Below are 20,838 nucleotides of genomic sequence, written 5' to 3' on the forward strand. Positions count from 1 at the left end.
GGGGTGTTGTTTGTGGTGGGTTGGGCGGCTTTTGCATTCAAGCGTCGTTTGGCAACAGCTTTCTTTGTTTTGGGTGACCCAAGAGCAGCAAGCAGCGGATGGTTGGTGCTAAAGACTGCATCAGGGGCTTCTTTAACAGTATAGCGTTGCGCATAGGGATACATGTTGACAACAATGTCATGATCTTCCATCAACTTAGTTTTGATTGAATTCCAACGCATCAACGGTTAGTTTAAGTGCCAGGGGGTAGTGGAACCCGGAAGTGTTTGGATGCGCCTCACGGCCACATGCCCAATACTCTACTCGTCCCTGAGCTTCACTCTCATTGAATAGGCCCACCACCAACCAAGCAAAATCTTGTCAAATCCGCTCGGCTGTACGTTACAAGATACGTCATGTGGTCTTGTCTTGAATGCAAGGGTGGTAGTTTGCTGGGCTTTGCTGGTATCTCCATGGCTTTGTGCTAAAAGGTGCGAACTAAAAGATATAGATAAAGCTTCACTTAGCAGCTGGTCAGGTACCAAGCCGTAGACATACAGTTTTGTTGCGTTAAAAACTTTCTTAGCTTTGTAAATAGCATCCTTTGTCTTATTGTTTTTAAAAGTTACATACATTTATTACAGTTATATTTTATTGTAAATATGAAAAAAGAAAAAGTCTCCAGATGTTACCTTTCATACCTTGGACCATTCTATGGTCATACATTTAAATAGAAGCTTTTCCATGCTCTCATTTCCTCAAATTTCGAATTTTCCAAAAAGCAATAACTCAAAACCACCCAAACGGCATGGTCAGTCTAAATCCTATACCTCAAAACCAAGAAGCATAGCAGTGAAGGCTTTGGATGTTTGAAAAGTTACTGGCATCAGGGGACCTAATATTTAGAAAATAATGCTCCAGCAATAAGGGTAGGTCCTGTTCAATTTTTTTCTCAAATTTCAGTCAATCACCTGCAAAGATTATGAGAAATTTTGGCTCATTTGGGCCCCCCTGCGCCCCCAATCAATGTTACCTTGGTGGGACGTAATTTTGACAACGGAAAATACTCGGATTCAACCAACATTTTCTTAGGGGGGAGGGGAACTCACCAGTTTCATGAATTTTTGCAGAAGATTGTATCGTACTCTTGTCTTAAAGATTCCACAGAAAACGTTGCCCTAAAACAAAAACGAGCTAAATCAGACCAAAAAGAATGTCCCTTAGTCAGGAAAGCAAGAGAAAATCTAACACAAGTGATACTTTTATGGACCTACCTGGTTATGCATTTAACAAATATAATTGATATCTACGTGAGCATGACCGTTAAACAATCATTCAGAACACAAATAGTGACGATCTATTAAAATTAGTCGTTTGTTTCTTATAAAAAAAACGTTTATAAACCAAAATTTCATGCCCTTGAAATATGCTTTCATATTCAAGACTTCGTGAGCAAGAAATACATCTATCTCATCAAAAAATTGAGTAATTTGGCTAAGAACATTGATGTATCCTTATTAATAGCGATTCTTATAGATAAACATGCGTTTTTTGAGCTAAAAAATTCTTTTTTTACAAAAATCTGCTTGAGCCATCTTATACCTACTTTCATGCAAAAATTCAGAAAAAAACAATGATCCAATATTTCGCAAAGTCTAAAAACCCTTTTTAGCCGTTTTTTGGCCCAAATTTGCCCAAAAACATTTTATTTTCAAATATCAGGGTCCGTCACATTCGAGGGTTTATAATTATGCATCTTTGTGCAAAAATCATAAAGAATGAAAGAGCCAATCTCGAGAAAAGCTAATACCTAAGTAATTGATAACGTGCTTATAAAAAAATATCGAATTTAGCCATTTTATCTATAAAAACACGCCAAGCAACCAAAATTTCGTGTCTAAATGCTTATTAATAGTGATTCTTATAGATAAACATGCGTTCTTTTGAGCCAACAAAATGTTTTTGCAAAAATCTCCTTGAACCATCTTTTACCTATGATAGTACCCTATTTCATGCAAAAAATTGGAAAAAATTAATGATCGAATTCCAAAAAACCCGTTTTTAGCCGTTTTTTGGCTCAAATTTGACCAAAATTTTTTTTCTCCAAAAATCGGGCTCCGACACATTCAAGGGTTTATAGTTATGCATCTTTGTGCAAAAAATCATAAAGAATGAAAGAGCTAATCTCGAGAAAAGCTAATACCTAAATAATTGATAATGTGCTTATAAAAAATATCGAATTTGGCCAGTTTTTCTATAAAAACACGCCAAGCAAACAAAATTGCATGTTTAAACACACATATTTTTCAAAAGTAAGCCCTCGTGAGAATTTTTTTTGCAAAAATCTGCTTGAGCCATCTTTCACCTATGAAGGGTACCCTACTTTCATGCAAAAATTCAGAAAAAATTAATGATCCAATTTTTCACAAAGTACAAAAAACCCGTTTTTTAGCCGTTTTTTGGGCCAAATTTGCCCCAAAAAATCGGGCTCCATCACATTTTGGCCACCACCATTTTGCACCTTTATACCAAAAATCAAAAGATTCCTAAGATTCAATCCTGAGAAAAGTTGGTAACAGACGGACGAACGGACGAACGGACGAACAAACATAGGTTAAATTTATAGGACCTCCACCGGGGTAGGTCCAAAAAACTTCCTCTTTGTATAATGCATCACCAACCCGGAGGCGCAAGGAGCAACTTAACTCTGTCCATCCAGCTGAAAGGCGGCTCGAATAAAAAATGCTTAGATAATTGGTTACAACATTTCAAAAATCTTTTAGGTAAAAAATCGGTGTTACCAACAAATACCTTTCTCCCACGAGAGCAAATTTCTCCCCCCTCTAGATATATCTACTTTTTCTTTTACCATGGAAGTATTGACAAAGGTCTTTTCCACAACAAAATCATGCAAGGCCTTCGGTCCAGATAACATACCACCTATTATCTGGAAGGAAAGGAATTTTCATGCTATCCTTTCGAGGCTCTGCAACTTCGCGTTTGAAGACAAAGTTTGTACAACATACTGATTAAAATCGACCATTGTTCCAGTACCAAAAAGGGAGACCTTAATCATGCCACAAACTATCTCTTCTCCTAATCGTAACAAAAATCTACACCAAGCTTCACCAAGCTTCACCAAGCTTCCCTCAAAAGATCATCGATGCCATAAAATTTCTGTACACTAATACAAATTCCCAGCACAAACACCTGATGGTGAGACTTCAACTTTTTCTATTTTTGCTTCAAGGTGGTAATACCCTTGCACCATTTCTCTTTATTGTAGTTGTCGATTACCGATTACCGTAATCCTGCCGTTCATTTAACATATTCAGACTTTGATGACGATATAGCACTTATTAGCTCTACCCTAGAGGATGCAAAAAATCTTCTAATTACACTTGAATCTGCTGCAAACTGTACAGGTCTATACCTCAATGAATCCAAAACCGAATATTTGACTCTTAATGTTAACGAATTATCTGACAATATTAAAACAATATCTGGTACAAACTTGTGAAAGGTAGAAGACTAAAATATCTTGGTCCCCACATCTCTTCTTCTGAAAAAGACTTTAAAATTCGCAAAGTTTTAGCTTGGAGTGCTTGCAATAAACAACAAAGTATTTGGTCATCTTCCTTCACCGACTCTAGTCTCAAAGTTAAAATTTTCAAGTCAATTATTGAGCTCATTATGGCTCAGAGACTTGGCCCATTACCAAGAAATTAGAAATGCAACTAGACGGTACCTTTACCAGACTTCTGAGAAGGGTTAAAGATCTCTCTTGACGTGACCATCCAACAAAACGCACCATATATGGTTCCGTGAAACCAATCTTTCTCCTCCTTAAAGCCAAGGGCGTTCAATTTGCTGGTCAATGTTTTCGTGCCTCTTCTGAGGTTATTTCCTCCCTATTGCTTTGAGAACCTAAACGTGTGGCTCAGATAATTCACCTTTCCAGATATGGTGAGCAGGGATACAGGTCTTGACCTTAGCGACCTGGGCACTGCTACGAGCAACCGCGACTCCTAGCGCCAGGGCGGTCGTGCAATGATGATGATGAAGATTCGCATGACGAGGTCGATGTATGAGTCAAAAAAAGGAGACGATTCTGGACCACCTTGACGAACACCGGCTGTGGTAGGAACGGGTTTACTTTCGATATTGATAGTGATTTTGAAGTATAAATTCTGCAGAATATCAATAAGGGTTGTATTTTCAAGTTCTGGCGGCAATCGAAGAGGTATCGATTTCCAGAGCCAGGAGCGGGCCATATGGTCGATCATTCGAGATTTGCTGAAAACGTTCTGTCATAAAGGTAGCATCATTCGTACCACGATTCTGACGGAAACCATACTGGTTGTCGGTGAGTTGATGTTCATACCATGATTGTAATCTCGAGAGAATGACACAGATTACAGTTTTGCATACTATCGAACCGATATTAAGACCTCGGTCAATGGCTGGATCACTTTTTGGGCCTTTCCCTTTCCATAAGGCTTTAATTTTCCCGTTTCCCCATGTTTCAGGAACAGTTCTTTCGACCCATATAAGTTTAACAAGTTTCATAAAGAAATCATAAAGTTAGAATAGTTTCTTGCATGTTTGAGGATTTCAGGTGGGCTATCTTTTGACGCTTTTGTATTTTTCAGATTGGATTAGGCTGCATGCATCCCCAAATTAGTTTTGATATAGGGGATGCGAATCGGGCTCTGATATCGCTTCCGAGAAAATTACCGAATAGCTATGTATTTTGCAGAATTTTGGCGACTTGTATTTTTCAAAAAACTCGATGTGCATTGTTTGAGTTATTTGATGACGTAAATAGAAATCAAATAAAGATTCAAATAAAAAGAACATTTTGTTTATCGAAATTAATTGAAATAGCAAACAAAACTCTCAAGACGACAAACTGTCAATCAAAGTTCTCTATCATTCAACTCTTTTTTTGGTTAGCAGATTTTTTGCTAAGTTTGGAACGGTTTTGGGAGCCTGATTCGCATCCCCTATATCAAAACTTATCAGAGGGGATGTGTGCAGCCTAAGATTGGATAAGCTTTTTACAACTTCCTCTCGAGTGGAAATATCATTATCAAATGGGTATTGTCGAGAGAGTTCTCTTAAATCATTAACAAAGTCAGGAGTGTCAGTAATTAATTCTGGGGGAGTTCATCTTCTTGAGGTATTGGTGTATTAAAATGATTAAAGTGGGAAACGAGTTTTTCTGGTGGACAAGATGACGAAGATGATTTCATTGTGGTTGATTGTGCTTTAGCTTTTGTGAACAGTTTTGCAACTTGACGATTTATAGCATAAATGTTAATTTGTGCAGCTTCAGATTTAAAGAATTCGTTTTTGAGAGTCTTACGACAGTTTAGAATTTGACGTGAAAGGGTTTTGGTAAGATCTTTGGAATCATCACTTTGACGGGCTTTGTCACGTTGTTCGAGGAGGTTTCTCAATTCGGGATCATTGCGCCAGGGAGGGCTGTTAAGCGTCGAGTTGACTTTTAGGATATGACTATCAGAAACTTCCTTAAGATGTTCTGCGTCCATTTTATTTATTGAATCACAGTCATCAAGTTGAGAAAATCTTTCCTCTAAGTTATCAACAAAGTTTTGTTGAATTAATTCATCATTCATAAATAGCTCTAAATCAAGTTCAATTCCAACCAGCATAATGCCACCAACAGATTTTCGCAGAGCGGGTGGAAAATTAAGGAGCGATAACATCAGTGGCCACATCGAGTAGACGTGGTGCATCGTTTTGAACAGGTTGACACCATCACTGCAAAAATTTAAAACCATGTCATCATCACCTTTCTTTAAGCTCTCCATCCTCGTCAAATTTTGATATAAACGGGCGATTCGCGGCCCGATATGCAAGTATTTGAATGACTTAGATTTGGTTTTACTACTTCCACACTTCGGACACTTTTTAGCTGAAGAGAGTTCATTTCTAAAAACCACGTAGTCCTTTTCACACTCCTTGAAAGCCTGGATCGGTATTAGAAAGTCTTTGATCTTGGCTTTTGCCTCGTCATAAGATGTACAAGATTCGTTGGGTTTGGGTAATTTAAAAAGTTTATCGTTGCAAAAGCTCTCAGAAACAGTTGCCTTAGCATAGCTGCGATATGATACAAATTTGCGAAACTCCAAATAGACAAAGACCGAGAAATCAGCATCAAGGAAAAGAGGTGCCTTAGCTGCTGGATGGGTTTCAAACAGTCCATGGTAAAGCGATTGCAAATTCCAACTGACAGCTAGCTATAAGCTTCAGAAGATGAATGCAGTTTATTGGGTGATTTTTATTCATTTATTATTTTGGAGGAGCATTTTGTCCTTTGGGAGAAAGTTACGTAAATAAATAGGCATAGGTCCACTTTTTCCCGGATTTTCCCTTGTATTTCATATATATTTATTTGTAAGCAGCTGATTGGCTTTTTGGTTATGACATAATTCAGAAAGTCCAATTCGAATGTTTTGAAAATTTGCACACAAAACTTTTCGAAGATTTCCAAATGTAAAGCGTAAAAGTGAATTTTGATTAGTTCTTCTTCTTACTTCATATTTGTACGTGTTATTTAAGCTGAAGATGTATACTAAAAAACGTAAAATTTGTTGATTTGATAACTGGTAATGCTGTTATGGTAATATTACGCAATTTGTACTAATTTTGTTCTTATTTTGAATTCTTAGATGATCCGCGTACTAAAGCACGACAACGACGCCATAACGTACAAAACCTTCAACGAGAAGCTATAATTATTATTGGCTGGACAAAAAAGCCAATCTAAGCTAAAGTGAGTTACATAAACTGTCAAAAAATTTTCACATTGTCAAACAGAATATCAAAACTTTGCCCTCGTTAAACATTCTTTGACAAACAAAAGTTTTTGAAAGACGAGAAATAAAAAGCGCTGGTATGAGGACGACGTGCGGCTTTTTTAGAAAATAACGTCGCCTTCAATGGGCGGTTTTCAATTGGCGGCGATGTTTTAAATTGCCGGAGATATTTAGATTAATAAATTTACGGCACCGAATCAAAATTCAATATTGCGATTCCTTAGCTTAGTAGAGCTCGGTAGAAATTAAGACAGCTCCGGGACCGTAAAATAAGAAATTTTTCTTCACTTTGGCCTTCATCGTCTGCACAAAAACAATGACACGGCTACCGACTTTAATATTTATTGTTATCCTCTTTGTTAAATTGTTAGCAGAACAAAAGAGGTCTCGTCGGTGACCGTAAAAATTGGTAACCTGCAGTTGAGAATCGTTTCGCATGTTTGAAAGGCCTCTTCTACACTCAAAAGCCATGGCTTCGGTCAATGTCTTTGAAGAAGGGTCACTTGCACTTAAAAATTGTAATAAATTGCAAGTTCAACGTCTGTATGATAAGCTGTTGAGCGAAATTGTACAAGCGGTAAAGAAACGAGATTTGATCAAATCAACTGTGAAGAAAGTATCCAGAAATTTTTCTGTTGATTGGTGTCTGAAGTTGGTTGACAACCCCTCAGTTCACAAGTTAATTCCCTTGAGGTAATGGTTATCTTTTTTTGTTTGACACCATTATGGTGAATTAATTTTTCTCACTCGTTATTATAATAATTGACTTAATCATGATGGTTTATTGTGGTCAGATGAAAAAAATATCAAATTACTTGCTTTTTGTTAGAAATAAAAAGAAAAACCACAACATTTTTTAAATTGAGATTTAAATACTGTGTTGACTGATTTACCATGGTAACTTTTTTTTATTGAAACAAAAGAGTCAATTATTATGTTATTGAGTGAGGAGAGCAGGGCTAGGTTATTACATCTTGTGTCGTGTTTTTTTCATGCATCCTGTAGGAATGTAGGAACGTAGTTTTACGTACTTATTATATTTTGGCTGAATTTTCTCAAAAAGAAAAGTTTTATTGGTTACAGCTTATTTTGGTTAGCACTAAATTAGAGGTTACAACGTTGTTTGTTTTGACAACAACTTTTTTTTGAAGGGTTGAATTGAGTTACAAAAATTGGATATCGATTTGCTATTAATTATAGATTTTAACCGATTATATCGATTAAAATTGACAATTTTCCGATTTCCGATTTCTTCGATTACGACCGTTTGAATTGAATGTATTGAAAGTCAGATAAACTAACTTCAAGGGGGGCATTCAGAAATTATGGTGGTATTTATGAATTATGGGGGTTTGGAAATTAAGTTGATCACATCTATTAAACTAAATTGCATTTCTTTCCCTTTTTCTAGCTCGAATTTCGATGGGAATTGTCTGTTCAGTTCAGTATCAATCCATTTGGTGGGAGATTCAACATTAGCTGACAAATTGCGGGTAGTATCATGTCTTGAGCTTTTTCTTAATGCCAATTTTTATTTTAGTCATCCAAATTTTTTCTACTTTGTTGTTATTTTTCGTGAAACTTTCAAGAATTATAATAATGTCTTTAGTTTTGCTCTCTCATCTCAGCCTGATGATGGGGTTCCTTATTCTGAGGATGTGATTGTTGCTGAAGCCATTAGCAAGTGTTCAAATAAATCATGGGCTTCTCTGTATTTCAGCTCTTTCTTCTGTTGTTAATCAGCGCATATGTGTCCATTGTCCCATTCTTAAAGCAAGGAAATTTCCATATAAAGTTATGTTTAATTCCATGATACTTCCACGTTTATTTTACCAAGAGCAAGGCTCTAAAGGAGACCACAATGATTGGCTTGATATACTTTTCTGTAGGGAGGGTTCTGGAGAACACACTTAACCACTTTGTACCCCTTATTACACTAGGTGAATATCGTTTTCAAAATCAAATTAAGAATTTGAAAAGGTCAGTTTCCGACCATTCTCCTAATCAAAGTAAGGTAAAGTTTGAGCCTCTTCCTAAGAAACCGCTACACCTTCTACGTCGCAAGTTTCCAGAAAGAATTCTTCCTTCAAATTGTCTAAAAAAAAGTCTCCTTTTCAAGGCAGAACAATTTACGATTCTTTTAAAAGAAAAGCATGTGTTTTGCCCTGTTCTAGCTCTTCATCTACTATTGTTACTTCTTTATGTTCAGTTGTTACTTCATCTTCATCAACTATTTTGACAACTATGTCAAATTCAACAGTATCTCTATCCATGACTACTTCTATTTTTTCTAATACTATTTCCTCTAGTAAGATTTCAAATATTCCTCCATCCTCTCAGAAATCTCTTTTTGCTGCAGGAGATCCTATTTTGAGTGCAAACTGTATTACAAAACTTTCTCCTAGTGAACCTAAAGTTTCTACTTCTCTTAGTGTGTCCAGGGTTTCCATTTGTTGTTATATGAGGGTCGAAATGATGACTGAGACTACCCAAGAGCGGTTGAGGGGGTCAATAATTCAGACGACAGGTATTTGTAACGTTGATTGACGTATGTTCAAACTGAAAATGAAATATGATAAACTAATAAGTATTTGATTGATTGATTTAAATGAAATAAATTTGATTGACAAAGTTAAGTCTTGAAATTGAATTGATTAGAAAAATAAATATTGAAAATGTTTGAGAAAATCTAAGTCCAGATGACCTAACCTAAGCATGCTGAAATCCAAGATGGCCGCCAAAGCATGCTATGAAAACAAAATGGCCACAACTGACAGGCAAAAAGCAAAAGGCAGAAAGAAAAGCAAAACAAGAAAGCAAAACCTACCAGCCTGCCAGCATGAAAGCATTGTGAATTTTTGTCTGATTTTCAAAGTCTGAACTTGACTATTGAAAGTATTGAATGTTGACCATATTGAAAAAATTAGAGTTTTAATTTGAGCTCCTTACTCCTTGTGAGCTTGATTGTGAATGACATGAAGAAGCATGCAAGCCCTAGTCTAGCCTCATGTGGACTGGACACCAAAAAGTGATGACTCATCAAAATGGTAGAAATGTAAACAATGTATAAAATACAGACCTACATTGAAAATAAACATTACCAAAATGACCTACATTGAGTATAAAATGTAAACATTGACAAAAATGACCTACATTGAGTATAAAATGTAAACATTGACAAAATGACCTGCATTGAACAAATATGATAAATTTAATGAAATGAAAATAACCTGAATAAATTTTTTGTGTGAATTATATAATATGAAAATTGACTGATTTTTCTACACTCCCCCCATAAAGACAAAAAAAATTTTTATTTGATTTTTGAAAAGTTCTTTAAAGTGTTCTTTCCCAATTCATAAAACAAATCAACTTCATCGACATGATTGATGATAACTAAATTTCGTGTGGAACGACGTGTCTCACGAAATACTTTCTCATTAGCATTCATATAACGTACACTAGCATGACGAGCCAAACCATCGGAACTAAATTCAACATTAACAACCTTTCCATACTGATACGTTGAAGATATTTTCGAATCATTTTTCAAAAATAAAACAATATCTCCAATTTTGATTTCATGACTCGTAGTAAACCATTTCTCCTGTTTCAGTAATTTTGGGACGTGTGACAAAAGCCAATTCTCAAACCATGAACTGAATATCTTACAATTTTTTCTTACAATTTTCATCAACAAGCTTGCTCGGATTGCTTACAAGCTGAACTGGTTCAACTGGTGATCTTTCATTGTTTCGACCAAGCTTGAGGCGATTTGGCGTTAGAATATCGAGGTTTTCCAGATCTCCGATTGTACCCTTGATGGCTAAGGGCATATTATTGATGCTGTTGGCGATAGAGGAAGCAAGTGTCTCCCACTGAAGTGTAGATAACTTTTGTCGGTGTGCAACATTGATGGATGAATTGATTTCACGGATCTTTCGTTCAACTTTGCCGTGTTCGTTATGAGCACCAACAGAACAAACTTCGAAATCAACTTGATTACTGATGAAGAGTTGATGTTTGACGTCGAGATAGCTGAACCGCATGTCTTGACAGCCTCTAATGAGTTGACTGCCAGCGTCGCAAAGTAGGGTTTTCGGATATCCTACTTCACATGAAAATCTTGTGAAGCCAAGGATGAACGACTGAGTGCTGTAATCGTCCATAACTTTTATGTTGTTGTTGAAGTTGTGGCACAGCAGAAAACGAGAAGCCATATCTTGACTGTAGTGCGTTTGTGGTGTGCTGAGTATGAATCGAATGGTCCACAAAGATCAACTTGAGTTGCATAGAAGGCGGGGGCAATGGTGAGATTGTGTCTGGAGACCGGTCCCATTGCAACGTCTACGGCTCTTTTCAACAGATAGCGACATCTTTGACATGATCTGCGTACCATCTTTACAAGTGACCGTCCCTCAATGATGTAGGCTTGAAGATGAACAAATCGTAGAGTAGTTTCCACACCGGAGTGTTTTGCGGTGATGTGATACCAATGGATGTTGTTGACAATTGCTACTGCTACTGGTGAGAATTTGTCCAAAACAGGTACACGAATGTTGATGAAGATAAGTCTCTCATTGAATTGGTAAATCTGCCAACAATTGTGATGTCATTAGTGTCAAGAATCCGACCGGTGTACTTCAGGATACCGTGTTGCTCTGATGTGATGTCCTTGATTCCTTTTGATGGTAGAAACTTCTTGATCTCTTGGGTGGCTTTTCGGAAGAAATAATTCTTTGCAGATGTTATGTCCTCCTCAACTAGGAAGACAAATGATGAATCAGCTTTGAGAGGAAGTGGTGAATTGGTTGGTGATTTTCTTCTTTTCCTCAATGCTCTGAAATATTTGAAGATGATTGCCATGATGTTCACGACTTTTCGAAACTGATACTTGAGCGGTGATATCAGGTAGTTGCTGAATTCCAGACGTTTGTTAACTTCATCCATGATCCTTATAATTGGGTTTGACTGCTTGGAGTGATGAACCTCAGAGTGATAAATTTCTACGGCTGCTTGAGACTCTTCAGATTTGGACATCTTGATATCGGAAATCTTGACGATTGGCATTTCCGAATAGTTGAGTTTCATCCAAGGATCTCCTTTGAACCAACGAGAATCATTATCGACATCAGGGATTGAAGGTCCTCTTCTAGTGCCAATATCTGCGATCATATGATCACTTTGAACGTAGAACCATTGATTGGATTGTGTGAAACGTAAACTTTCGATAACTCGGCTACGAACCCATTGTTTCAACGTCTTTTTGTCATTGCTGAGCCAGTGAAGAACGATTTGGCTATCGCAAAATTTGATTGCAGATTGGTGCCAATTCTCAAGTGATTTTCGGACAACTTCGCCAGTGTGTGAATTCAGTAAGGCAGCATATAACTCTGCGCGTGGTTGAGACATTCCTTCTGGGACAATCCGTGATCGCGACAAAACGAGTTGAGATGAGTAGGTTCCGGATTGGCGCTTGAATCTTGCATAAATTGCGACACATACAAGGGATTGGCTTGCATCAGCAAAGTCCAGGGTCTCAACTTCAAGGTTGATAGCATCAGGTGGTACGATTGTCCTTTGATATTTAAGTTGGTTGATTTCTTGCATCATCTCAAAATTGTTGATCCAAAGTTTGCGAAGGTGATCAGGAAGCACATCGTCCCAGTCGAACTTTTGGATAACAAGGTCATGAAGATCAAGCTTGAACTGTGCGGTTATGGGAGTAACTCTTCCAAGAAGATCGAAAACTTCCCCGACTTTTGATGCGCAGTGACGTCTTGTTAGCTTGTCAGGGATGATGTTGGTTGATGATGCTGATTTCTTTCCTCTTCTCTTTGGAGCAAAGTTCATTTCCCCAATGTTCAATGAGATGACATCTTGCTTTGGAAACCACTTCATTCCTGCAACGGTTACACTCTGTTGATCTTCACTCATTGTCTCCGGTGGATCTTCTCCTGAGATGACGATACCTTTTAACTTGAATCCACCTTTGTTGACGACTTGTTCGAGCTCCTGAGAGCGTTGACGTGCAAGTTCGATTGAATCTTCTCCACTGACGCAATCATCTACATATGTATCATTGAGAATGATCTTGGATGCCTCTGGATACAGGTCTTGTGATAGTCTGGCAATTTCTCGGAGGGCATATTCAGATTGATTCCCTGCGGATCGAACACCGTAAATTAAAGTCTTTATCACCTTTTCCTCTGGTATTCTTTGTGGATCAAGCTCCTCTTGCCATACGTATCGTTGATAACACCAGTGTTCTTCACACAATTTGACAGTGTTGTACATCTTGGATACATCTGTGGTGAATGCAGCTCTGTGGATCAAGAAGCGAATAGCGATTTCTTGGAGAAGGTTCATGTTGTTGCGACCCTTTGCAATGATGTCGTTTAAACTGAAGCCGGTTGATGTCTGTGATGAGGCGTCAAATACGACTCGGCATGGGGTGCTGACTGATCCTGGCTTCCATACCGCTCGCCATGGGATGAAATGCTTCGTCTGAGTCTGAAGTTGACGTTGAATGTCATTTGGCAAATTGCGTACATAATCGACAAATCCGAGATTTTGTAACTTCTTTTCGGAGTTGATGATATCCTCCTTGTCTTTGAGGTTCTCCTTCCTGTTGAGTTTGCGTAATTGTTGTTGATATACTTTCAAGGCTTTGTCTTTATTGGGTGCAAGCTTTACATTCGGGTTGTGAGTGAATGGAAGTTTTGCTGTGATGATGTTTGTTTCTTCATTGATGTGAATCGACTTGGCAATGAGGTGTTGCTCCACCTCTTCTTTGATGCTGATATTCTCGGTTGCACCGTGGCTCTTGCAATCCTTGCAGTTCCGACAGTTAACGCATCGGTATATGGACCATTGAAAACAGATTCGAATACTGATAAGCCAGTTGACATTTGGAAGATGAGTTTGGGATGGACATTCAAGTACCTGACGCCAATCATGATGTCGACGTCTCCGCCAATGGATTGTGGAAGCGATGGGAGTTTTGATACATCACCAGTTGTTGAGTAGGCTCTTTGTAGATCTGATATTGCTGGTGTGAGAGGATACACTGGAAATGTTTGCGTAATCTGATCAAGGCATATACCTCTCATCGGGATCATGTCACCATCGTGCAGAGGTAGGTTGACAAGATAGATGCCATGTGAGGATTGAGTTGATGTTCCACCCACACCACCAATGTTGACACTTCCACTGAAGATTTGGGTAGCATATGATCCTAATCGGTTGACTGCAGATTTTCGAATGACAAAGTCACTGCAGCCATTGTCGAAGAATACTGTGAACTTCTGATTGTTGACCAAAATTTGTTGTAATAGGTAGATGCCAGGGCTTGAATGATGGATGTTGTCAGATGGCATGGCATTGATGTGACAGTCAGTGTGAAATGAGACTTTGATCTCCTTGACGAAGGTTGGAAGCTGTTGATTTCGATTGATGAATTTGTCTTTAAAACGTTGAAGAAGAGTTTGATTGTCATCTGTATCTTTGTGATCATCACAGACTAATACGTGCTTCTTAACAGTCCATGATGAATGACTTGGGTGCTTGCAGACAAATTCATATTGACACCTTCCATCTCTGTGTTTGCCTTCTGACAATTTTGCTCCGGGTAGTAGACATTGGAAGCACAATCCTTTGCGCTTCAGAGTTGACAGTCGTTCACGTGGAGTATTGTCGACAAATTGTTTACAGGCAAAATATTGAGTTACCATCTTCCCCCATGGTCCTCTTGTTTGAATATGCTCAGATGGACATTTGCCGTCGCAGAAGTAGCAAGCTGGTTCAGGGTCTTGACTTGGTGGGACATGATGACTTCCATATCCTGATTTGCCTGATTTTGACTTGCCATCTTTATCGTCTTTGTTGGTTGGGAGTTTGATGAGTTGCTTTTGCTGGAGAAGTTTGACGTCCTTCTCCAGGAAGATGATGAGATTTGACCACTTTTGTTTCTCAGTGATCTCTTCCTCACAGATTGTTGCTAGCCATTTGTCCAATCTGGTGTCGTCCAAGAGTTGGTACACTTGATCCAAACAATCGCCGTAGTAAAGTTGATTTTCAATTTTATGTTGCTCAGCAAGAGAAATTAAGTCTCTCAGTACTTTGATCAGTCCAGTGATAGTTCGTAAGATTTTGGCAGGATCGTGTCTGGTTTTGATTGGATCCAACTTCTTTATGTCAGCAAGTTTACGAGATACAAGCATTTTGGAGTTGCCATAAGCTTCAACTAGGCGATTCCAGATAATTTCAATGTCAGTTAAGCCTTTAACAAGTGATAAGGCAGGTTCAGATAAATGATTGTTTATAAGTAAATCAGGTAAGAGTTTCTTTGGCGTATTTCGTAGATGAACTTTCTCAAAATTTGATCTGAACGTATAAATGTCTATTGATTCATACCCTGAAAATTTTTCAATCTTGATGTTGAGGTTGGATTCTTTGAAAGATTTGTACTTTTCAATCTCTCGATCTGTAAACTGTTCATTGAGGTAATCAATAAAGGTTCCTTTTAGGTTGCTCAACTCAATGTACTTCTCACCAATTTCTGATATTTGAGATTCCAATTCCACGTTGGCTGATGGTGTTTTGAGAAGTTCTTGGTATTTTTCGGAAATAACTCGTAATGATTTGTCGTGATCTGATAGCTGTGATTTGAGATGAAGAATTTCTGTGTCGGACATCCGTTAAGATTTTGGTTGAAAATCACTTCAAGTCTGTTCAGAAGAATGTTTGTGTCATCAACAATAAATTGCTGTGATTTTTCTTGTAACTTGGTTTGATCACCCAATGCCTTCTCCATTTGAGCCTGATGATTTGTCTTGTGATTTTTGCATTCAATAATGAACTCACCGACTTCCTTTATGGTTGAATCATAGGTTTTAGAGTGAACGTCATGAACTTCTGGATTGAGGACTTTTAGTTGGTTCATATGATGGCGGATGTCACGACGAAGATCTTTGAGTGATTGTATTGTTTCATTGTTATCAGAGTCTGAGCTTGTACTGATATTGTGTTCATTCATGATATCGGTAAGTTCCTCTAATCCGGTAAGTACATCAGTGATGAGTGCTGTGGAGTTGACATGGTGAAGTATCTCTTCCTTTGTTGGACTCTGATCAGTCATGATGGTTTGATAATTTGAAGATAGGTTGTGATCTCCAACTGATGAATCAATTTTCTCGACAATACGTCCTGTGTTGTTGAACATGGAGTAGTGAATGTCTTTACGTGTTGAACGCCTTGGTCGTGTAGTCATAGGTGAACATATGCTGTTTGAATGTTGTTATATGAGGGTCGAAATGATGACTGAGACTACCCAAGGGCGGTTGAGGGGGTCAATGATTCAGACGACAGGTATTTGTAACGTTGATTGACGTATGTTCAAACTGAAAATGAAATATGATAAACTAATAAGTATTTGATTGATTGATTTAAATGAAATAAATTTGATTGACAAAGTTAAGTCTTGAAATTGAATTGATTAGAAAAATAAATATTGAAAATGTTTGAGAAAATCTAAGTCCAGATGACCTAACCTAAGCATGCTGAAAATCCAAGATGGCCGCCAAAGCATGCTATGAAAACAAATGGCCACAACTGACAGGCAAAAAGCAAAAGGCAGAAAGAAAAGCAAAACAAGAAAGCAAAACCTACCAGCCTGCCAGCATGAAAGCATTGTGAATTTTTTGTCTGATTTTCAAAGTCTGAACTTGACTATTGAAAGTATTGAATGTTGACCATATTGAAAAAATTAGAGTTTTAATTTGAGCTCCTTACTCCTTGTGAGCTTGATTGTGAATGACATGAAGAAGCATGCAAGCCCTAGTCTAGCCTCATGTGGACTGGACACCAAAAAGTGATGAGATAGAAATGTAAACAATGTATAAAATACAGACCTACATTGAAAATAAACATTACCAAAATGACCTACATTGAGTATAAAATGTAAACATTGACAAAAATGACCTACATTGAGTATAAAATGTAAACATTGACAAAATGACCTGCATTGAACAAATATGATAAATTTAATGAAATGAAAATAACCTGAATAAATTTTTTGTGTGAATTATATAATATGAAAATTGACTGATTTTTCTACACCATTTCTTCTCTTTGTGAACCTGGAGCATCTAGTTCTTCTCTAGGTGAGCCTGAAATTTCCATTTCTCCTTGTGGGTCAGGGGCTTCAATGTCCTATCAGTGACAGATATGACATTGCCTTTTATTTTCCCATATCCAAAAAAACTTAACAAATGAGGAAAGATATGACTTATTAATGAACTGTTTCAAGCCAGATAAAAATTTTCGTTTCCCCTTGAAGGAAAGAACGTTTTGACAGAGAGTACTTAAGTAATTATCCATGGGCTAGGTATTCTAAATCTCTCAATGGTGCATTTTGTATAGATTGTTCCCTGTTTGCATGCTTAAATCAGAGATTAAGTGCTCACAAAAATTTTATCTCTCAGGCTGTTTATCCTGGAAAATCTTTCTCTACTTCTTTCAAACGCCACATTGGTAACAACTCTGGGTGTGTTAATCAGACCTTGCACGTAGAGTGTGCAGCATTGTCACTTTCATTTAAGCGTCGTTTTGAGAGTAAATCTAAAGATGTTGATATGCTTATCAATAAAGAAAGTTTGGAAGCTATTGAAAAAGCCAAACAAATACTTCCATCTATCATTGATACTGTTATTGTTTGTGGCCACATGGGGATTTCATTTAGAGGTCATAGGGATCATCGGATTAATCATCCACCTTCTGGGGAGTATTCCTCTAGGGCTGGGCTGGGAAATTTTGTTGAATTAATTAATTTTGGTATTTGAAGAGGGGATACAATTTTAAAAGATCACTATGAATGTGCTCCTCTCAATGCCCATTACCATCTCCATCAACCCAAAATGAATTTATATCAATTTCGGGTGCTCTTGTCCTTGAAAAGGTTTTCATTAAAATCAAACCGAATGAAGATTTTAGTTATTTTTTTCCATTCTTGCTGATGAGGCAATGGATTGTTCGCAAAAAGAACAGCTTTCTCTAGTGTTGAGATTTATTGATGAGAAAAAACATCATCCACGAAGAGTTCCCTCTGGATTTGTCCTTTTGAAAAATGGTCTTTCTGGTAAAGCTATTGCCGATTCTGTCCAAGGTAGAGTCTCTGATTTGGGCCTGGACATTAAAAAGTGTAGAGGTCAAGGATATGATGGTGCAGGTAACGTTACTGGTTACAAAAGTGGTGCTGCTGCCCATATTCTCAGACTTGTTTCCAAAGCTTTATTTGTCCATTTTTTTCCCATAGACTGAATCTTTCTGTTTCAAAGGGCTTTAAAGTTATTTCTGTTAGCAACATGTTAGAAACTGCTACTAAACTGTCATATTTTTTTCCACAATTCAGAGCAAAGACAAAGATGCTTTGAAAAACATGTGAAATCGTTTAGGCTTCAAAAACATGTTCCAGATGATTTAGATTCTGAATGGCTTTCTTCTGGACTCGACTCAAAAGTAAAAAAAATTAAGAGATCCTTCGAAAACTCGATGGGTTGAACGGATCGAAGACCTCGAAATTTTCATTCAACTTTTTGAACCTCTCTGGTTTGCTCTAGAAGAGATGAAAGTTAACTCAAAAAGAGAGTATAATGATAATACCAGGAAAGATACTTTTGATTTCATTGTGAATCTAGTCATTTGTCACCGTGTTCTTGCGCTTTCATTGCAGATCACTCAGCTTCTTCAATTTAAACTTAATGATATTTCAAATGCTGTTCACATGATCACCTATCTGATTACTCAAGTTTCAGAAATGAGAAAAAATGTTGATAAATATCAGGATTATGATGATCGGTACCAATTTTCCTTAAAACTTGCCAATAGGCTCAATATAAATCTTCTAAGCCAAGAACTAATAAGCGGCAAATTTTCCGTGACAATCATCAAGCGGAAACCATATCAGATTTTTATCGAGTTTCATTGACGATTCCTCTTCCATTTTTTGGCATTTATTTCATCATTTTCAATCATTTCGTATCCGATGTAAAGGATCTTCAGTATATGGGCTCTTTGCCATTTGGTGGGCTTGTACCAATCGATTTTGTTAGACTTTTTGTTTACCTCTTCCGTTATCTCACTCAATCTCCGTTCTAAAATAAATTTCATTGATGAGCCGACGTCTTATAATCCTCGTTCACACTTAAAAATACTTTCCCTTAAAAACATTTCAAAAAGAAATCATTAGCCGAAAAAGGAGAAAGTAGTGAACAAAATCAAATGAGCATTTATTACACAAGTAATCCAATAGCAGGGGCCAAGTAAAAATCTCGATCCTCCGCTTCGCGTCGTTCTCAAATGGGGCGAATAATCAACTGCGTGGGCAGAAAATAACAACGACCTCAAATTGAACGCTATTGTTACATTATAATTCCAAACTCGTAATCAATAACTGTGTCAAAAATGAACTCATGACTTACTCGCTTGTTTACGTAGGGATTCATTAGCTTTTTGTGCCAGCTCTAAAATAAGATATAGTAAAGAACTATAGTAACAAAGTGAAGAATTTCAATAATATATTTAAGATATTTCCAGGGTCATAGATCATTAAAATAGGATGACTCTGACACTTTCCTTTCTAGCACCATCTCTTCTCCCAGAAAACCTCAAATTTTTGAAACCCCTGGCTTCGTTTTTGAGCAATTGGCTTTTATTATTATGGATAATGCAAGTTTCGTGAACAAATATGAAAATACTAAATTAAAGTTATGGATGGCTTCTTGAATATATTCGACCAAAACTTTAATCAGTGAATTTGTTCTTAAGAAGAATTATATTTAAATTAAACGCACACACGAACAAGACAGCTAGAAAGAACAAATTACCGTAATTGCAGAGATAAAACTGCGCCTCTTCTGGCATGATATTGCTCATTTTCATAACCAAAAACTTTATAGAGACTTGTTCGAGTACCATCATCCTGTACTTCATGCCATTTCGAGAAAAATTATCGGTGATGATGTGACCGATATGCTCCAGCACATCTTCGGTTAGTCCACCTGGAATTAAAAGTATTAAAAAATTTCTGATTTGAGGATCAAGGAGGGATTACCAACGAATGTAAATCTACACAAAAATTGTTCCATAATTTTTCACAGAATTCATTTTCAATGAAATTGCCTGCTTCAAGGCAAAACTCATTTGGAAAAAATATAGAGGCAATATCAAAGTATAAAATATGATAACCTAAAACATACCCGAAGACGTATTGTGGGCCAGATCATTTTTTGTGAATGTTTTCTTTTCGGTCTTTATGATTTCGAACTCATCGTTATAGATTGGAATATCATAAAAGTGATCTTTTAATTTGAAGTATACGTCATGGCGCCAACATGGAATGGAATTCGCTTCTATTCGTTTCAAAAGTCCAACAATACATTCCTGGTGTTCTTGAACGTCAGCCTTTACCATTTTCTCGCACTGTTTCTCGATGCGAGACATCTCTTCTTGAGATAGCTTTTTCTCTGAAATAAAAAGCAGTAAAACACTATAAAAGTTTGTTTTCTGTTATTATTCACAGTAAAAAGCTTTGATGTTTGGGAGAAACCTTAGAATCTGATCACCATTTTTCTATTATTTTCTTTATTCTTAAATTTAATAGAATAAACCAACGAACCTTCGAGCATGTCGTTGAATTGTGTACTATCATCATCGTTTTCTGTAGGCCTGTTTCCTGCCACTAAAAAGAAATTGACGTCAACTTGTCACTTAAAAGAACCATCAGCGACTAAATCCAAGCTTGACTTCGCTATTTTTTCTTGAAAAAGTGAAGGTTTCTTGAAAAAAAGCCCTTTTTGAGCTATCACTGACATAGTATTTAACTTAAACCTGTAAAATGAGAATAATGCCTACTATATAAAAACTGTAATGAAAGATTGTAATATCACACCGTTTTCATCCAAAGAAGCGTTAGTAGATGGAGATGGACTTGTCTCTTCATCAATATTGTCTCCTG

General features: G+C 37.1%; 2 protein-coding genes and 1 long non-coding RNA gene across 3 annotated transcripts; all 3 read right to left on the bottom strand.

Annotated features, from left to right (window-relative positions):
• Positions 1–9,267: 9,267 nt before the first annotated feature.
• On the bottom strand, positions 9,268–10,496 carry LOC136798722 (uncharacterized). Its single transcript, XR_010845427.1, has 2 exons — positions 9,974–10,496; positions 9,268–9,934 (listed from the first exon to the last, which is right to left on the bottom strand). It is a non-coding gene; the product is annotated as an uncharacterized lncRNA (long non-coding RNA).
• Positions 10,497–11,345: 849 nt separating this feature from the next.
• On the bottom strand, positions 11,346–16,095 carry LOC136798621 (uncharacterized). Its single transcript, XM_067055258.1, has 3 exons — positions 15,690–16,095; positions 13,770–15,507; positions 11,346–13,716 (listed from the first exon to the last, which is right to left on the bottom strand). Exons 1-3 carry the CDS (start codon positions 16,093–16,095, stop codon positions 11,346–11,348), a joined length of 4,515 nt encoding a protein of 1,504 aa, XP_066911359.1.
• A 2,654-nt stretch (positions 16,096–18,749) lies between these two features.
• On the bottom strand, positions 18,750–20,605 carry LOC136798514 (uncharacterized). Its single transcript, XM_067055143.1, has 5 exons — positions 20,500–20,605; positions 20,081–20,347; positions 19,709–19,882; positions 19,304–19,345; positions 18,750–18,976 (listed from the first exon to the last, which is right to left on the bottom strand). The coding sequence occupies exons 1-5, from the start codon at positions 20,507–20,509 to the stop codon at positions 18,804–18,806; spliced, it is 666 nt and encodes a 221-aa protein (XP_066911244.1). The 5' UTR covers positions 20,510–20,605; the 3' UTR covers positions 18,750–18,803.
• Between the last annotated feature and the right edge of the window lie 233 nt (positions 20,606–20,838).

This window comes from Clytia hemisphaerica, unplaced genomic scaffold (genome assembly GCF_902728285.1).
Source record: "Clytia hemisphaerica strain Z4C2 unplaced genomic scaffold, Clytia hemisphaerica genome assembly, whole genome shotgun sequence".
NCBI classification, from domain to species: Eukaryota; Metazoa; Cnidaria; class Hydrozoa; order Leptothecata; family Clytiidae; genus Clytia; species Clytia hemisphaerica.